This window comes from Heptranchias perlo, chromosome 7, assembly GCF_035084215.1.
Source record: "Heptranchias perlo isolate sHepPer1 chromosome 7, sHepPer1.hap1, whole genome shotgun sequence".
In the NCBI taxonomy this organism is placed as follows: domain Eukaryota; kingdom Metazoa; phylum Chordata; class Chondrichthyes; order Hexanchiformes; family Hexanchidae; genus Heptranchias; species Heptranchias perlo.
In genome coordinates this window covers 20133439-20149658 of record NC_090331.1, presented here as the reverse complement: position 1 = coordinate 20149658, position 16220 = coordinate 20133439, and the positions used below count along the sequence as shown (strand labels likewise).

At 45.0% G+C, this 16220-nt stretch overlaps 1 protein-coding gene across 2 annotated transcripts in view; it reads left to right on the top strand.

Moving 5' to 3' along the window:
• Positions 1–1087: 1087 nt before the first annotated feature.
• LOC137323553 (protein mono-ADP-ribosyltransferase PARP14-like) overlaps positions 1088–16220 on the top strand; it is a 91656-nt gene continuing 76523 nt past the window's right edge. For both annotated transcript variants that reach the window (XM_067987157.1, XM_067987155.1), the window contains exon 1: positions 1088–1401. In XM_067987157.1, coding sequence (XP_067843258.1) covers positions 1233–1401 — 169 coding nt within the window. In that variant the 5' untranslated portion in view covers positions 1088–1232. The remainder of the gene's footprint in view (positions 1402–16220) is intronic.

Here is a 16220-nt window from a genome sequence, read left to right as displayed (position 1 = left end):
TAACATTGCCCGTCTCTGCCCCGCCTCAGCTCATCTGCTGCTGAAACGTACATCCATGCTTTTGTTACCTCGAGACTTGACTATTCCAATGCTCTCTTGGCTGGCCTCCCATCTTCCACCCTCCATAAACTTGAGCTCATCCAAAATTCTGCTGCCCATATCCTAACTCGCATCTAGTCCGGTTCACCCATCACCCCTGTGCTCGCTGACCCACATTGGCTCCTGGTCCGGGAATGCCTCAATTTTAAAATTCTCATCCTTGTTTTCAAATCCCTCCATGGCCTCGCCACTCCCTATCTCTGTAACCTCCTCCAGCCCTACAACCCTCTGAGATCTCTGTGCTGCTCCAATTGTTGCCTCTTGCGCGTCCCTGATTTTAATCGCTCCACCATTGGTGGCCGTGCCTTCAGCTGCCTCGGCCCTAAGCTCTGGTATTCCCTCCCTAAACCTCTCCACCTCTCTACCTCTCTCTCCTCCTTTAAGACGCTCCTTAAAACCTACCTCTTTGACCAAACTTTTGGTCACCTGTCCTAACATCTCCTTAGGTGGCACGGTGTCAAATTTTGGGTGATAATCACTCCTGTGAAGCACCTTGGGCGGTTTTACTATGTTAAAGGCGCTATATAAATGCAAGTTGTTGTTGTTGAAAGAGCAGGAGAATGGGACTAATTGGAAAGCTCTTTCTTTCTGTGCAGTATCAATCTATGATTCTATGAGTCATGGTTCCCAGAACTCATGGGTACATGCCTGAAAAGAAGGATATTTGGAGGTACCTGGTTCCTATGAGGACAGTCTGTAAGGATGTGGGGAATTGGCTGATGTGAACGGCCATTTGATAAATAGTTTTCTTCATTAACAGACAAGGAGCAAAAATACACCCATTCCCGAATGGATGAACTGGAGACTGAGGAGATCGATATATGTCCTTAAACTGCTGGCCAGAATAGAAATAATAGGTTATTTAGAAACAGATCAATAACGCGAATATTTGGAATCTAACAGGGAGTTTCCAAATGTAGATTTTTTTTCTAACCTTTCACTTTCGATTCTTGCTAGATAGGGCACACGGAAGTTTATTTCCGAGCATCATTCAGTAGAGGATCTGGACATTAAAACTATTGGTTTCCCATTTTTAAAAAACACAGTTGGAAACAGCCAAGAAACAATTGACCTTGCTCTGGGGATCGCTAGGAGTCGAGGCCGAAACTTTGTTCAATGAGGAAAGTCAAGGGATGGCTGGATTCCCCGTGTTAGTCGAAGGGCTGCCTGTCGACCTGGACTCTGTCAAAAGTAAACTAGCCATTTATTTTCAAAGCAAAAGGAAATCTGGTGGAGGAGAGTGTGAGATTAAAGCGCACCAGGACCGGAGGAAATTCCTGGTGTATTTTAAAGATGAACAAGGTAAGAAATTTAGACAGGCATGAGGTTTGTACTGGAGTATAAAACATATACTGTTTTGCACTGATGAACTATTGACCACTTATAAACTTATGATTATGTCGAAGTCTTTTGTGTGTAATTTAATGGTGTACTTATACTGGCGCTACTGCTCTGAGAACAAACGATAAGGCAATTTCTGATATCTGGGGAGTGTCATTATTATTAACTGTCTTGGTTTTTTGAGGGCAAATGACCCGATCTCGCACCCAGTGAATCGGCCCCATCTCGAACTCGGGCTCCCTCTCCGCTGGGAGCACACGATCAATGAATTTACCTTTTGATGTTATATTGAGTGTTCTCAGCCATCCACTAAAACCAAGCATTACCACCGCTGGCATGTTTTACTTGAACCATTCATGTACATCGAAGAGTAAATTCATTGATCCCAGGCTCCCACTGGGAATTTGCACTTGAAAGCAGCGCAAGTCTGCATACTTTGAGTGAGTAATCATTCAGGATATTTGTGCTCATCCTGTTTTGGTGCCATTTGCATCTTTTATAGTTTTCACTATTCTCTGACTGCCCTATTATTGTAGCGCAGGAATGGGAGCAGGGAGTTACAAAGGGACATAGGCAGATTAGTGAGTATTTCCTCTGGTAGTGGAATCCAGAACAAGAGGGCATTTTGGGACTCAATTGTAAGGGGAATAGATAGGCGTTTCTGCGGCCGCAACCGAGACTCCAGGATGGTGTGTTGCCTCCCTGATGCAAGGGTCAAGGACGTCTCGGAGCGGCTACAGAACATTTTGGAGGGGGAGGGCGAACAGCCAGCTGTCGTGGTGCACATAGGCACCAACGATACAGGTAAAAAAGGGGATGAGGTCCTAAAAGCAGAATAAAGGGAGTTAGGAGGTAAATTAAAAAATAGGACCTCAAAGGTAGTAATCTCAGGATTGCTACCAGTGCTATGTACTAGTCAGAGTAGAAATAGGAGGATATTTCAAATGTATACGTGGCTAGAGGAGTGGTGCAAGGAGGAGGGATTCAAATTCCTGGGGCATTGGAACCGGTTCTGGGGGAGGTGGGACCAGTACAAACCGGACGGTCTGCACCTGGGCAGGGCCGGGACCGCTGTCCTAGGGGGAGTGTTTGCTAGTGCTGTTGGGGAGGGTTTAAACTAAAGTGGCAGGGGGTTGGGAACATGAGCAGGGAGACAGAGGAAAGGGTGTCAGGAAGGGACAGAAGGTATGGAGTAAAAGGTAAAGTGTTAAAAAAGGAAAAAGCAGGAACTAAGTGTCACAAAACATATTTGAAAGTTCTTTATCTGAATGCACGTAGCATGCATAACAAAATGGACGAGTTAATGGCACAAATAGCTACGTATGGGTATGATTTTGTGGCCATTACAGAAACAAGGCTGCAGGGTGACAACGACTGGGAACTAAATATGCCAGGGTATTTAACAATCAGGAAGGACAGTGAGGAAGGAAGGGGAGGTGGGGTGGCTACGTTAATAAAGGAAGGAATCACTGTAATACAGAGAAATGATATTGGGACAAAAGATCAGGATAATGAAACAGTTTGGGTAGAGATAAGGAATAATAAAGGGAAAAAAACACTAGTGGGCGTAGTATATAGGCCTCCTAATAGTTGCAACTCTGCTGGAAGAAGTATTAATCAGGAAATAGTCGGGGCATGTAAGAAGGGAACAGCTATAATTATGGGGGATTTTAACTATCATATTAACTGGACAAATCAAATTGGGCAGGGCAGCCTTGAGGAAGAGTTTATTGAGTGTATTAGGGATGGATTTCGTGAGCAGTATGTAACTGATCCGACAAGGAGGCAAGCAACCTTGGACCTGGTCCTGTGTAATGAGCCAGGATTAATTAATAATGTCCTAGTTAAGGATCCCCTTGGAATGAGTGACCATAACATGGTTAATTTCCATATCCAATTAGAGGGTGAGAAGGTTGGTTCTCAAACAAGCGTACTAAGCTTGAATAAAGGAGACTATGATGTTATGAGAGCGGAATTGATTAAAGTGGACTGGGAAAATAGATTACAGGGTAAGACGGTACATGAGCAGGGGTGTTCATTTAAGGAGTTATTTTACAACTTTCAAAAAATATATATTCCACTGAGGAAAAAAGGGTGTAAAAGAAATGACAGCCATCCGTGGCTAAGTAAAGAAATTAAGGATAGTATCCGACTAAAAATAAGGACATATAAGGTAGCCAAACTTAGTGGGAGGATAGAAGATTGGGAAGTCTTCAAAAGACAGCAAAAAGTAACTAAAGGATTGATTAAGAAAGGGAAGATAGATTATGAAAATAAATTAGCAAAAAATATAAAAACAGATAGCAAGAGTTTCTACAGTTATATAAAAAGAAAAAGGGTGGCTAAGGCAAACGTAGGTCCCTTAGAGGATGAGACCAGGAAATTAATGGTGGGAAACACGGAGATGGCAAAAATGCTGAACAAATATTTTGTTTCAGTCTTTACGGTAGAGGACACTAAGAATATCCCAACACTGGACAAACAGGGGGCTTGAGGGGGGGAGGAGCTAAATACGATTAAAATCACTAAGGAATTGGTACTCAGTAAATTAATGGGACTCAAGGCGGATAAATCCCCTGGACCTGATGGCTTACATCCTAGGGTCTTGAGGGAAGTGGCAGTGAGGATTGTGGATGCTTTGGTCATAATTTTCCAAAATTCTCTGGACTCGGCAAAGGTCCCGGCAGATTGGAAAACTGCTAATGTAACACCCTTATTTAAAAAGGGTAGTAGGCAGAAGGCTGGAAATTATAGACCAGTTAGCCTAACATCTATGGTGGGTAAAATTTTGGAGTCTATTATTAAGGAGACAGTAACGGAACATTTAGATAAACATAATTTAATAGGACAAAGTCAGCATGGCTTTATGAAGGGGAAGTCATGTCTGACAAATTTGCTTGAGTTCTTCGAGGACATAACGTACAGGGTGGATGAAGGGGAATCAGTGGACGTAGTGTATTTAGACTTCCAGAAGGCATTTGACAAGGTGCCACATAAAAGATTATTGCTCAAGATAAAGAATCACTGGATTGGGGGTAATATTCTGGCATGGGTGGAGGATTGGTTATCTAACAGGAAGCAGAGAGTTGGGATAAATGGTTCATTCTCGGACTGGCAACCAGTAGCCAGTGGCGTTCCGCAGGGGTCGGTGCTGGGTCCCCAACTCTTTACAATCTATATTAACGATTTGGAGGAGGGGATTGAGTGTAACATATCTAAGTTTGCAGATGATATAAAGATGGGAGGGAAAGTAGAGAGTGAGGAGGACATAAAAAACCTACAAGGCGATATAGACAGGCTGGGTGAGTGGGCGGAGATTTGGCAGATGCAATACAATATTGGAAAATGTGAGGTTATGCACTTTGGCAGGAAAAATCAGAGAGCAAGTTATTATCTTAATGGCGAGAAACTGGAAACCACTGCAGTACAAAGGGATCTGGGGGTCCTAGTGCAAGAAAATCAAAAAGTTAGTATGCAGGTGCAGCAGGTGATCAAGAAGGCCAACGGAATGTTGGCTTTTATTGCTAGGGGGATAGAATATAAAAACAGGGAGGTATTGCTGCAGTTATATAAAGGTATTGGTGAGACCGCACCTGGAATACTGCATACAGTTTTGGTGTCCATACTTAAGAAAAGACGTACTTGCTCTCGAGGCAGTACAAAGAAGGTTCACTCGGCTAATCCTGGGGATGAGGGGATGGACATATGAGGAGAGGTTGAGTAGATTGGGACTCTACTCATTGGAGTTCAGAAGAATGAGAGGCGATCTTATTGAAACATATAAGATTGTGAAGGGGCTTGATCGGGTGGATGCGGTAAGGATGTTCCCAAGGATGGGTGAAACTAGAACTAGGGGGCATAATCTTAGAATAAGGGGCTGCTCTTTCAAAACTGAGATGAGGAGAAACTTCTTCACTCAGAGGGTAGTAGGTCTGTGGAATTTGCTGCCCCAGGAAGCTGTGGAAGCTACATCATTAAATAAATTTAAAACAGAAATAGACAGTTTCCTAGAAGTAAAGGGAATTAGGGATTACGGGGAGCGGGCAGGAAATTGGACATGAAGCTGAGTTCGGATCGGTCAAGGCCCTGTGGGTGGCGGAGCGGGCCCAGGGGCTGAGTGGCCGGGTCCTGCTCCTATTTCTTATGTTCTCATAGTCTTAACATTAGAGTCAAGCCATTCAGGAGGGAAATCAGGAAGCACTTCTTCACACAAAGGATAGTAGAAATCTGGAACTCTCTCCCCCAAATCTCTGTGGGTGCCGAGTCAATTGAAGCTTTCCAGACTGAGATCGATAGATTTTTGTTAGGTAAGGGTATCAGGGAAAATGGAGCAAAGGTAGGCAAAGGGGGTTGAGGTACAGATCAGCTATGATCTAATTGAATGACGGAACAGGCTTGAGGACTTGAATGGCCTACTCCTGTTCCTATGTTATGATACTGAAATATATATTTTTACCATTATGTTTTGCCTCTGCTGCAGTGCTTGTTTCCAGGGGCATGACTTTTACCAGGTTGAGAGCAGTGGGGGGGTGGGGCAGGAGATTTTTGGGCATGAAAGTTGGCGGGTCGCAATGTGCAATCACGACCTAATCGAATGATTACAATTTTACTTCCGGGGTTTCCCGCGTGACAGCCAGCCACATTAACAGGCTGCCTCCCTGTTGGGAGGGAAAACTGCCCGGGAGTGGATACCAGGTGACTCTGACATCATGGTGGGGGGGGGGGGGGGGAGGGGGAGAGGAGGGAGGGGTCGGTCATCGGGGAGGCCGCAGTCATCCGGGGGTTGGAGAAATCACCAGGTGGGTCGGAGACATCACTGGGTGGCTCGGCCATCGGGTTGGGGGGGTCTCGTCCTTTGGGGGAGGTTTCAGCCATTGTAGGGGGGGTCTCGGCCTATGGGGGAGGTCTTGGCCATCGCGGGGCATCTCAGCCCTTGAGAGAGTCTCGGACATTGGGGGGGGGATCTCGGCCATTGGAGGGGAACAGCCGATCGTGGGGGTCTGATCGCGGCAAATAAGCTTGTTAGGCCTGGAGGAAGCACTCCTGCTGCTCCTGGCCCACAAACAGTGCAATAAAGGCACCTACCTCATGATCCGGTCCTTTTCGCCTCCTTTTACCTGGAGAGATTCACAAGCCCAGGGAAAGCTGTCCTGGAGGGGTTAAGTTTAAAGATGAGTAACAATAAATAATAAAAAACCTACCATAACTATTTCAACAAGGGTAATTGCCTCGTTAACGACTTGCCCGCCGGCACCAATTGGGAACGCAACATCTGCAATTCGGCTGCACACGCCATCCAAACACGCCGACGTTAATCCCGAAAGAGGGGGGTGTTGGAGCGGGTTGCAGTCGCAATTGCAAAAACTAGCATTTTTACCTCCCACCCAAATTCCACCCACCTGTTCTTGGGGGTTAAAATTCCGTCCCCACCCCCAGGTCTCTCTTTGCCACTCTCTGCTCACGCTTTTAACTAATTTCTGCATTTTCCTATATTGCTCCCAGTGGACTCCTTTCCTTTTCCCCGTGTGGGATTTGTAGAGATGACTGTTTCTCTTTATATCAGTTCTAACTGTGAAGTATCCCAAGATTCAGTTATATCTTGTGATAAATTGTGCTTCTTTCTTTCCATTGACTGTAAAAATGTGAAAGAAAGTGTATGTTTATTGGACTGATGTGATAAACAGTGACTAGCTACAGATGGTCCTTAAAACACTGTGAGGTAGATTTTTAGCTTGCCACTCGGGTGTAAAACTGGAGTTGCAAATCATCCGCCTGAACCACTTGATTTTTGTTTCCAATGAAATCAGTAATGGTCAGCGAATCCATAATGCCAATGTTACTGCCAAGCAGCAAATTGAAAATCTACCCTCGTATATAAAAACTATAGAAACTATTTAGGATATATTTGGCTTACCAGCACGAGGAACTGAAAGTATTTATATGAAAACGAAGTTTATCTTATTTCCTGGAACACATTTATGCTCGCTGAAATATCTCTCTGCAAGACTGCTAGTTGCAATTCAAGCTGCTCCATGTACCACATCCTGAGTTTAGTGAAACCTGTAATATATATAGGGTATAATTTCAAAGTTTGCAGATGACACAAAACTGGGAAATGTAGTAAACAATGTGGAGGATAGTAACAAACTTCAGGAGGATACAGACAGACTGGTGAAATGGGTAGACACATGGCAGATGAAATTTAATCGAGCTCCCTGGATGACTAAAGATATAGAGATTAAAAGGAAACAGAAAAAGGAGCCTTAAAACATCTGTAAGGTTCATAATACATTAGAGAACCAGGCTGAATATAGAAAGTACAGAAGAGATCTAAAAAAGGAAATAAAAAGGGCAAAGAGAGAGCATGAGAATCAATTAGTGGCTAACATGAAAGGGAAACCAAAAGTCTTTTATAAACATATATATAGTAAAAGGGTAGTCGATGGAAAGGTGGGACCGATTAGGGACAAAAAAGATTTTCTTTTGGAGGCATAGGGCATGGCTGAGGTACTAAATGAATACTTAGCATCTGTCTTCACTAGAGAAGAGGATGCTGCCATTGTAGTAATAAAGGAGGAGGTAGTAGCGATATTGGATAGGATAAAAATAGATAAAGAGGAGGTATTTAAACGATTGGCAATACTCAAAGTAGAAAAGTCTCCCAGTCCAGATGGGATGCATCCTAGGTTACTGAGAGAAGAAACATTGGAAATTGCAGAGGCTCTGGCCACAATCCTACAATCCTCCTTAGACATGGGGTTGGTGCCAGAGGAATGGAGGATTGCAAATGTTAGACCTCTGTTCAATAAAGGGGAGAGGGATAAACCTGGCAATTACAGGCCAGTCAGCCTAACATCGGTGGTGGGGAAACTTTTAGAGACAATAATACGGAACAAAATGAATTGGCATTTGGAAAAGTATGGGCTAATAAATGAAAGTCAGCACGGATTTGTTAAAGGAAAATTGTGTTTGACTAACTTGATTGAGTTCTTTGACGAAATAGCGGAGAGGGTTAATGAGGGTAGTGCAGTTGATGTTGTGTATATGGACTTTCAAAAGACATTTTATAAAGTACCACATAATAGATTTGTTAGCAAAATTAAAGCCCATGGAATTAAAGGGACAGTGGCAGCGTGGATACAAAATTGGCTAAGGGATAGAAAGTAGAGAGTAGTGATGAACAGTTGTTTTTAAGACTGGAGGGAAATATACAGTGGTGTTCCCCAGGAGTCAGTATTAGGACCACTGCTCTTTTTGATATATATTAATGACCTGGACTTGGGTATAGAGGATATAATTTCAAGATGGCACAAAACTCAGAAATGTAGTAAACAATGTGGAGGATAATAACAGACTTCAGGAGGGCATAGACAGACTGGTGAAATGAGCAGACACATGACAGATGAAATTTAATGAAGAGATGTTTGAAGTGATACATTTTAGTAGGAAGAATGAGGAGAGGCAATATAAACTAAATGGTACAATTTTAAAGGGGGTGCAGGAACAGAGAGATCTGGGGGTGCACATACACAAATCTTTGAAGGTGGCAGGACAAGTGAGAAAGCTATTAAAAAAGTATTTTTTTTTATTTGTTCATGGGATGTGGGCGTCGCTGGCAAGGCCAGCATTTATTGCCCAACCCTAATTGCCCTTGAGAAGGTGGTGGTGAGCCGCCGCCTTGAACCGCTGCAGTCCGTGTGGTGAATGTTCTTCCACAGTGCTGTTAGATAGGGAGTTCCAGAATTTTGACCCAGCGATGATGAAGGAATGGCGATATATTTCCAAGTCGGGATAGTGTGATTTAGAGAGGAATGTGCAGGTGGTGTTGTTTCCATGTGCCTGCTGCCCTTGTCCATCTCGGTGGTAGAGGTCGCGGGTTTGGGAGGTGCTGTCAAAGAAGCCTTGGCGAGTTGCTGCAGTGCATCCTGTGGATGGTACACACGGTGCCCCAGTGGTGAAGGGAGTGAATGTTTAGGGTGGCGGATGGGGTACCAATCAAGCGGGCTGCTTTGTCCTGGATGGTGTCGAGCTTCTTGAGTGTTGTTGGACTTGCACTCATCCAGGCAAGTGGAGACTATTCCATCACACTCCTGACTTGTGCCTTGTAGATGGTGGAAAGGCTTTGGGGAGTCAGGAGGGGAGTCAGGAGGTGAGTCACTCGCCACAGAATACCCAGCCTTTGGCCTGCTCTTGTAGCCACAGTATTTATGTGGCTGGCCTAGTTAAGTTTCTGGTCAATGGTGACCCCCAGGATGTTGATGGTGGGGGATTCGGTTATAGTAATGCCGTTGAATGTCAAGTGGAGGTGGTCAGACTCTCTCTTATTGGAGATGGTCATTGCCTGGCACTTGTCTGGTGTGAATGCTACTTGCCGCTTATGAGCCCAAGCTTGGATGTTGTCTAGGTCTTGCTGCATGCAGGCACGGACTGCTTCATTATCTGAGGGGTTGCAAATGGAACTGAACACTGTGCAATCATCAGCGAACATCCCCATTTCTGAACTTATGATGGAGGGAAGGTCATTGATGAAGCAGCTGAAGATGATTGGGTCTAGGACACTGCCCTGAGGAACTTCTGCAGCAATGTCCTGGAGCTGAGATGATTGGCCTTCAACAACCACTACCATCTTCCTTTGTGCCAGATATGACTCCAGGCACTGGAGAGTTTTCCCCCTGATTCCCATTGACTTCAATTTTACTAGGGCTCCTTGGTGCCACACTTGGTCAAATGCTGCCTTGATGACAAGGGCAGTCACTCTGACCTCACCTCTGGAATTCAGCTCTTTTATCCATGTTTGGACCAAGGCTGTAATGAGGTCTGGAGCTGAGTGGTCCTGGCGGAACCCAAACTGAGCATTGGTGAGCAGGTTATTGGTGAGTAAGTGCCACTTGATAGCACTGATGACGACACCTTCCATCACTTTGCTGATGATTGAGAGTAGACTGATGGGGTGGTAATTGGCCAGATTGGATTTGTCCTCCTTTTTGTGGACAGGACATACCTGGGCAATTTTCTACACTGTCGGGTAGATGCCAGTGTTGTAGCTGTACTGGAACAGTTTTGCTAGAGGCACGGCTAGTTCTGGAGCACAGATCTTCAGCACTACAGCCTGGATGTTGTCGGGGCCCATAGCCTTTGTTGTATCCAGTGCACTCAGCTGTTTTTTGATATCACGTGGAGTGAATTGAATTGGCTGAAGACTGGCTTCTGTGATGGTGGGGATATTAAAAAAGTATATGGGCTTTATTAATAGAGGCATAGAGTACGAAAGCAAGGAAGTTATGCTGAACCTTTATAAAACATTGGTTAGGCCTCAGTTGGAGTATTATGTTCAATTCTGGACACCACACTTTCAGAAGGATGTCAAGGGGACTGTCTATGGATGTTGTTTATATGGATTTCCAGAAGGCATTTGATAAAGTCCCTCAAAAGAGACTGTTAGCTAAAGTTGAAGCTCATGGAATTGAGGGCAAATTATTGACCTGGTTAGGAAATTGGCTGAACCGCGGGAGACAGAGAGTAGGGATAATGGGCAGGTACTCAAATTGGCAGGATGTAACTAGTGGTGTCCCACAGGGATCTGTGCTGGGGCTCAAATATTCACTGTATTTATTAATGACTTAGATGACGGGATAGAGGGCCACATATCCAAGTTTGCCAATGACACAAAGGTAGGCAGCATTGTAAGCAATGTAGATGGAAGGATGAAATTACAGAGGTATTAATAGATTAAGTGAATGGGCAAATGGATTTCAATGTAGGCAAGTGTGAGGTTATCCACTTTGGACCTAAAAAGTATAGATCAGAGTACTTTCTAAATGGAGAAAAGCTTGAAACAGTGGAGTTCCAATGAGACTTAGGGGTCCATGTACATAGATCATTAAAATGTCACAGACGGGTACAGAAAATAATCAAAAAGACTAATGGAATGCTGGCCTTTATATCTAGAGGACTAGAATACAAGGAGGTAGAAGTTATGCTACAACTATACAAAGCCCTGGTTAGACCACACCTGGAGTACTGTGCTCAGTTCTGGGCACCGCACCTTCGAAAGGAAATATTGGCCTTGGAGGGAGTGCAGCGTAGATTTAACAGAATGATACATGGATCCAACAGTTAAATTACGAGGAGAGATTACACAAACTAGGGTTCCCTGGAATTTAGAAGATTAAGGGGTGATTTGATCGAAGTTTTCAAGATATTATGGAGAATTGATAGGGTAGATAGAGAGAAACTATTTCTGCTAGTTGGGGCATCTAGGACTAGGGGACATAGCCTAAAAATTAGAGCTAGGCCTTTCAGGAGTGAAGTTAGGAAAAACTTCTACACGCAGAGGGTGGTAGAAGTTTGGAATTCTCTTCCGCAAATGGCAGTTGATGCTAGTTCAATTGTTAATTTTAAATCTGAGATTGATAGATTTTTGTTAACCAAAGGTATTAAGAGATATGGAGCAAAGGTGGGTATATGGAATTAGGTCACAGATCAGCCATGATCTCATTGAATGGCAGAACAGGCTCGAGGGGCTAAATGGCCTACTCCTGTTCCTATGTTCCTATGTTAGAGAGGTGAAGAAGAGATTTACGGGAATGATACCAGGGATGAGTGACTTCAGTTATGTGGAGAGACTAGGGAAGCTGGGGTTGTTCTCCTTAGAACAGGGAAGGGTAAGGGAGATTTAATAGAGGTGTTCAAAAATCAATGGTGTTGATAGAATAAATAAGGAGAATTTGTTTCCAGTGGCAGAAGGGTCAGTAACCAGAGGACAGGGATTTAAGGTGATCGGCAAAAGAGCCAGATGCGACATGAGGAAACATATTTTTATGCACGAGTTGAAATGATCTGAAATGCGTTGTCTGAAAGGGTGGTGGAAGCAGATTCAATAGTAACTTTCAAAAGGGAATTATATATGGGGAAAAAAAATTACAGGTGATTTACTGCCAAGACACTTTAATGGGCCAGAAATCGCTCGGAGCAGAGTGTCAACGGTCACCGCCGCTCCTGCGAATTAAATTAACAAAATTACTTGCTGCGGCTTTGTGGCATCGAATTGCTTGAATTTGAACTTTAAAAAAATTGTGCGCTATCAACCCAGCCTCTGAGCAGCGTGAGTTGCCATGGCTGGAAACGTCTGAGAGGAGAAGACACGCCCACAAAATCTGTCAGGAAAAGAAGTCCCGCCCGCAGATTCAGGCTGCATTGCTCAAACAGGCAAGCAGACTTCATTCATTTAAAGGTAGTATCCTGGATGTGATTGTAAATTTAAAAAATATTGTTTTTAATAAAAAGTTAAAGAAATAATTGAATTAATTAAAAGAGACAGAAGGGAAAAGTAAAATAAAAATTAATTTTTTAATTTAAAAACATTTTAATGATTAAAATTACTAAAACAAGGAGACTCCACATTTTTAAAAAGTTAAATTTTAGTTGTTTGGCAGTCATTAAGACTTACCTCATTGTTAAAACTTAGTTCAGGCCTGATATTTTTAAGAGTTTGGTGGTGCAATTAATTACTTTCCAGCTGGGCAGATAAGCAAGTTTGCACTTATTCAACGATTTCTCTGATTGCAGCGTGTGATGTCCCTTTAGTTTGAAGCTGTCATATCATTGATGAACCACTCGGAGCAAGTTCCAGATTTTCGCATTTCACTGCACATGTGAGAAAGCCGGAACTTGCTCCTTCAATTCACCACTAACAACGGAGAGCACTGTTGAGCTCCCCCATTATTTCGGGAGCGATTTCTGCCCCATCATGTTTACGTCCAAAGAAGAGCACAGAGTTGCAATTGGTGATCATCATTGAGTTACTGATCATATCTAATCCTGTAAAAGTAATAAGGCAGTGAGCAGTGTGACAATTCTGTAGTGCTGCCTTGAGGGTAAAATGCATCTGGCTCTTTCGGGAACAGACCCTGGCTGAAAGTTTACAGTGTCACTGATGCCTTCAAACCTATTTTTACTTTTAAAAGTTTCACTGGTACAAAGGTTAGGACCAGGGAGTGAAGTGTTTACAATTTGGCAAAATTCCCTGAGCAAATACCGAGGGTTTCATCATGCTTTTATTACTTCATAGAATCATAGAATGACACAGCACAGGAGGAGGCCATTTGGCCCAATATGTCTGTACTGCTTACACAAATAACATTTCAAGTACTGTGTTCCAAAGGTATTTGATCATAACTTTTTTTACTTTACAATCCCATTCATGACCAGATGCGTCTCTTTTTAAATGAATTGTTGTAAACGTAGACACAAGGGGGGTGATTTTACCACCCGCTATCGGGTGCGTTCTCGGTGGGGGGGCCCCCGAAAATCGGGGAATCCCGGAGCGGGACCGGATCCCGTCTCGATCCCGCCCACTTCCGGGTTCCCCGCTGACGCGCCGGCGTGCGCGCACAGCCTCCGCTGGTGGGAGTCCCGCAGGCAATTAAAGCCAGCGGGATGCCACTTGACAGTATTTATTTAGGTATTTCAGGTCATTAACTGACCTGATTAAGGGATTATGTGGGATTTTAGAACAAAGTGGGACTGTTTCCCACACTGGGGGAAACATTCCCAGGTCAAATGGACGTGTTGCAGCTGTCAGCCTGTGGCAGCTGCAAAGGTCCATTTGACAGGTGGCAGGGGGGAAGACCCTCACGCATTGCAGGAGGCCACTCTGTCACTTGAGATAAAGTTTGGCCTCCACCACCCTCCTCCTGACAGTCAAAGTCACCAACCTGCACACTTACCCCGGAGACATGTACCTACCTTGCGGACCCCCTCAGATGTACATCTTGCGGATGGGGGCCGCCGTAGCTGCAGTCATGACCTCCTCAGAGGGCGAACAGCATCACCAGCCTCACCAGCCTCGCCATTCACGCTGTCCGCTTCTGACACGTGGAGCTCCACGACAGAGTGCTGTGACACATCCACCTGCACAGCAGGAGGGAGGGCTACCGCAGAGAGAGATGCGTCGCAGAGGGCACTACCCTCGCCACAGGGTCCACAGACCGAGGCTCAGCCTCCTGGACCTCTCTGAGCAGCAGTGCACACGGAGGCTCAGAGTCACTCGACATGTAGTCGTGGACATCTGCAGCCTCTTTCATGCTGAGCTGCTCCTGGCTGGCCCGAGCACCATCTTCTTACCTGTCGCTGTCAAAGCCACCACTGCCCTCAACAACTTCTCCTCTGCATCCTTCCAGGGTGCAACCGGAGACATCACCGATGTCTCTCAGTCGTCTGCGCAAAAGAGCCCTGCAAATACACCTACACCCACTCTGCAGTGACACAATGGGTGGCATCAGTTGTGGGTCCTCATAGTGATCCTCAGGAGCGGGCATTATTGCGCAAACCAGACAGGATTCGCGAAGACATGGCAGTAGTGGTGCCAATATAACGTGTAATGTGAGTTGTTCAGAAATTTAAAATAAGTAACACCCATGACAAACCCTCAAACACCCTTGTGCATCCCCTTCATGCTCACGACACGTTTGCCTTACGCTGCCTACTGCACATATGTGATGCATGCCCTGTGGCTGCAGCACAGGTGGTGGCAGGTTGAGTGAGGCTCGCCGTGAAAGAGATGCACGAGAGGGTGAGTATGAGATAGAGCCATGAGATTGTATGAGGATTGGGTTGAGTGGTAGTGGCGGGATGAGTACTGGCGAGGTGAGTAGGTGCAGGTCAGATGAGGATGAGGTTTGAGTGGGTATGATGGGTGATGTGACAGAGTTGTGTTGGCAGTGCTGAAGGAGATGTGGGGTGGGGGCAGTGATGTGGCAGATGGAGTGTAGGGGAAAGACTACGTGTACTCACTTTGGCTGACCTACTGAGGTCATTGGAGCGCCTCCTGCACTGTGTGCAGGTGGGCGATATGTTGGTTGCGCTGGTGACCTCCTCTGCCACCTCGAGCCAGGCCTTCCTGGTGGCAGAGGCAGGCCGCTTCCTCCCGCACGCCGGGGGGAAGATCTCTGTCCTCCCCCTCCTCCTCACCCCATGTATTGATACCTGGAGTGAGGCATCATTAAACTGGGAGCAGCCTTCCCCCTGGGCTGCTCCATGCTGTAATTTTTGCTATTTGTTGCAGCATCTGTCAGTGGAGGACTGCCCCTTTAAATAGAGCGCCTCCAGCTGACAGATCATACTGCGCATGCGCAGCCCGCCCGATGCGCAGATCAGCAGTGGGGAACCCGGAGGAGCAGGTAAGTGGATCCAATTAGTGGTTTGTCTGCTACGATCGCGCGGGAAGCCGACTAATTTCACCGGGCGCGTTACCCACGCGCCCGATAGCCCCCCCCCGCCGAGAACCCGCAGCCCTGCTAACATTGGGCCCAAGTTGTTGTTGTTGTCTATTCCACAATCCATTTCTGTTTAGGGAAAAACAGTTTCTTCTAATCTCTTTCCTCCTTGAGGCTTCCTGATTTTGTAATTAGGATAAATTTTTCTGATTGTTCATTCCTGGTGCCTTACCTGCGGGGAGCCCATATTGGCAAATCGGGGGCATGCAGCACATTTTGCGTGAGACTCCATGAGAGAGTGCACAATTGGAAAATATTGTATCCTCCAGCTTGTGCTGACTGTCCTCCTTATATCTATATTATCCACTGTTTCTCAGCAGTTTAAAGATCCGTATGGCATGCTCTCTCAATCTGATTTAAATTCTTGCATCAACTGATTATTTTGGTAATTGAATATTAATTTTGGTTTATGTTGAAGTTCTTTATGTTGAAATAAATACAAGAGATTCAGTTTAAGTTTTCTCTCTTATGTTATTGTTATATTAGTATCTTGTGGCCATGTAA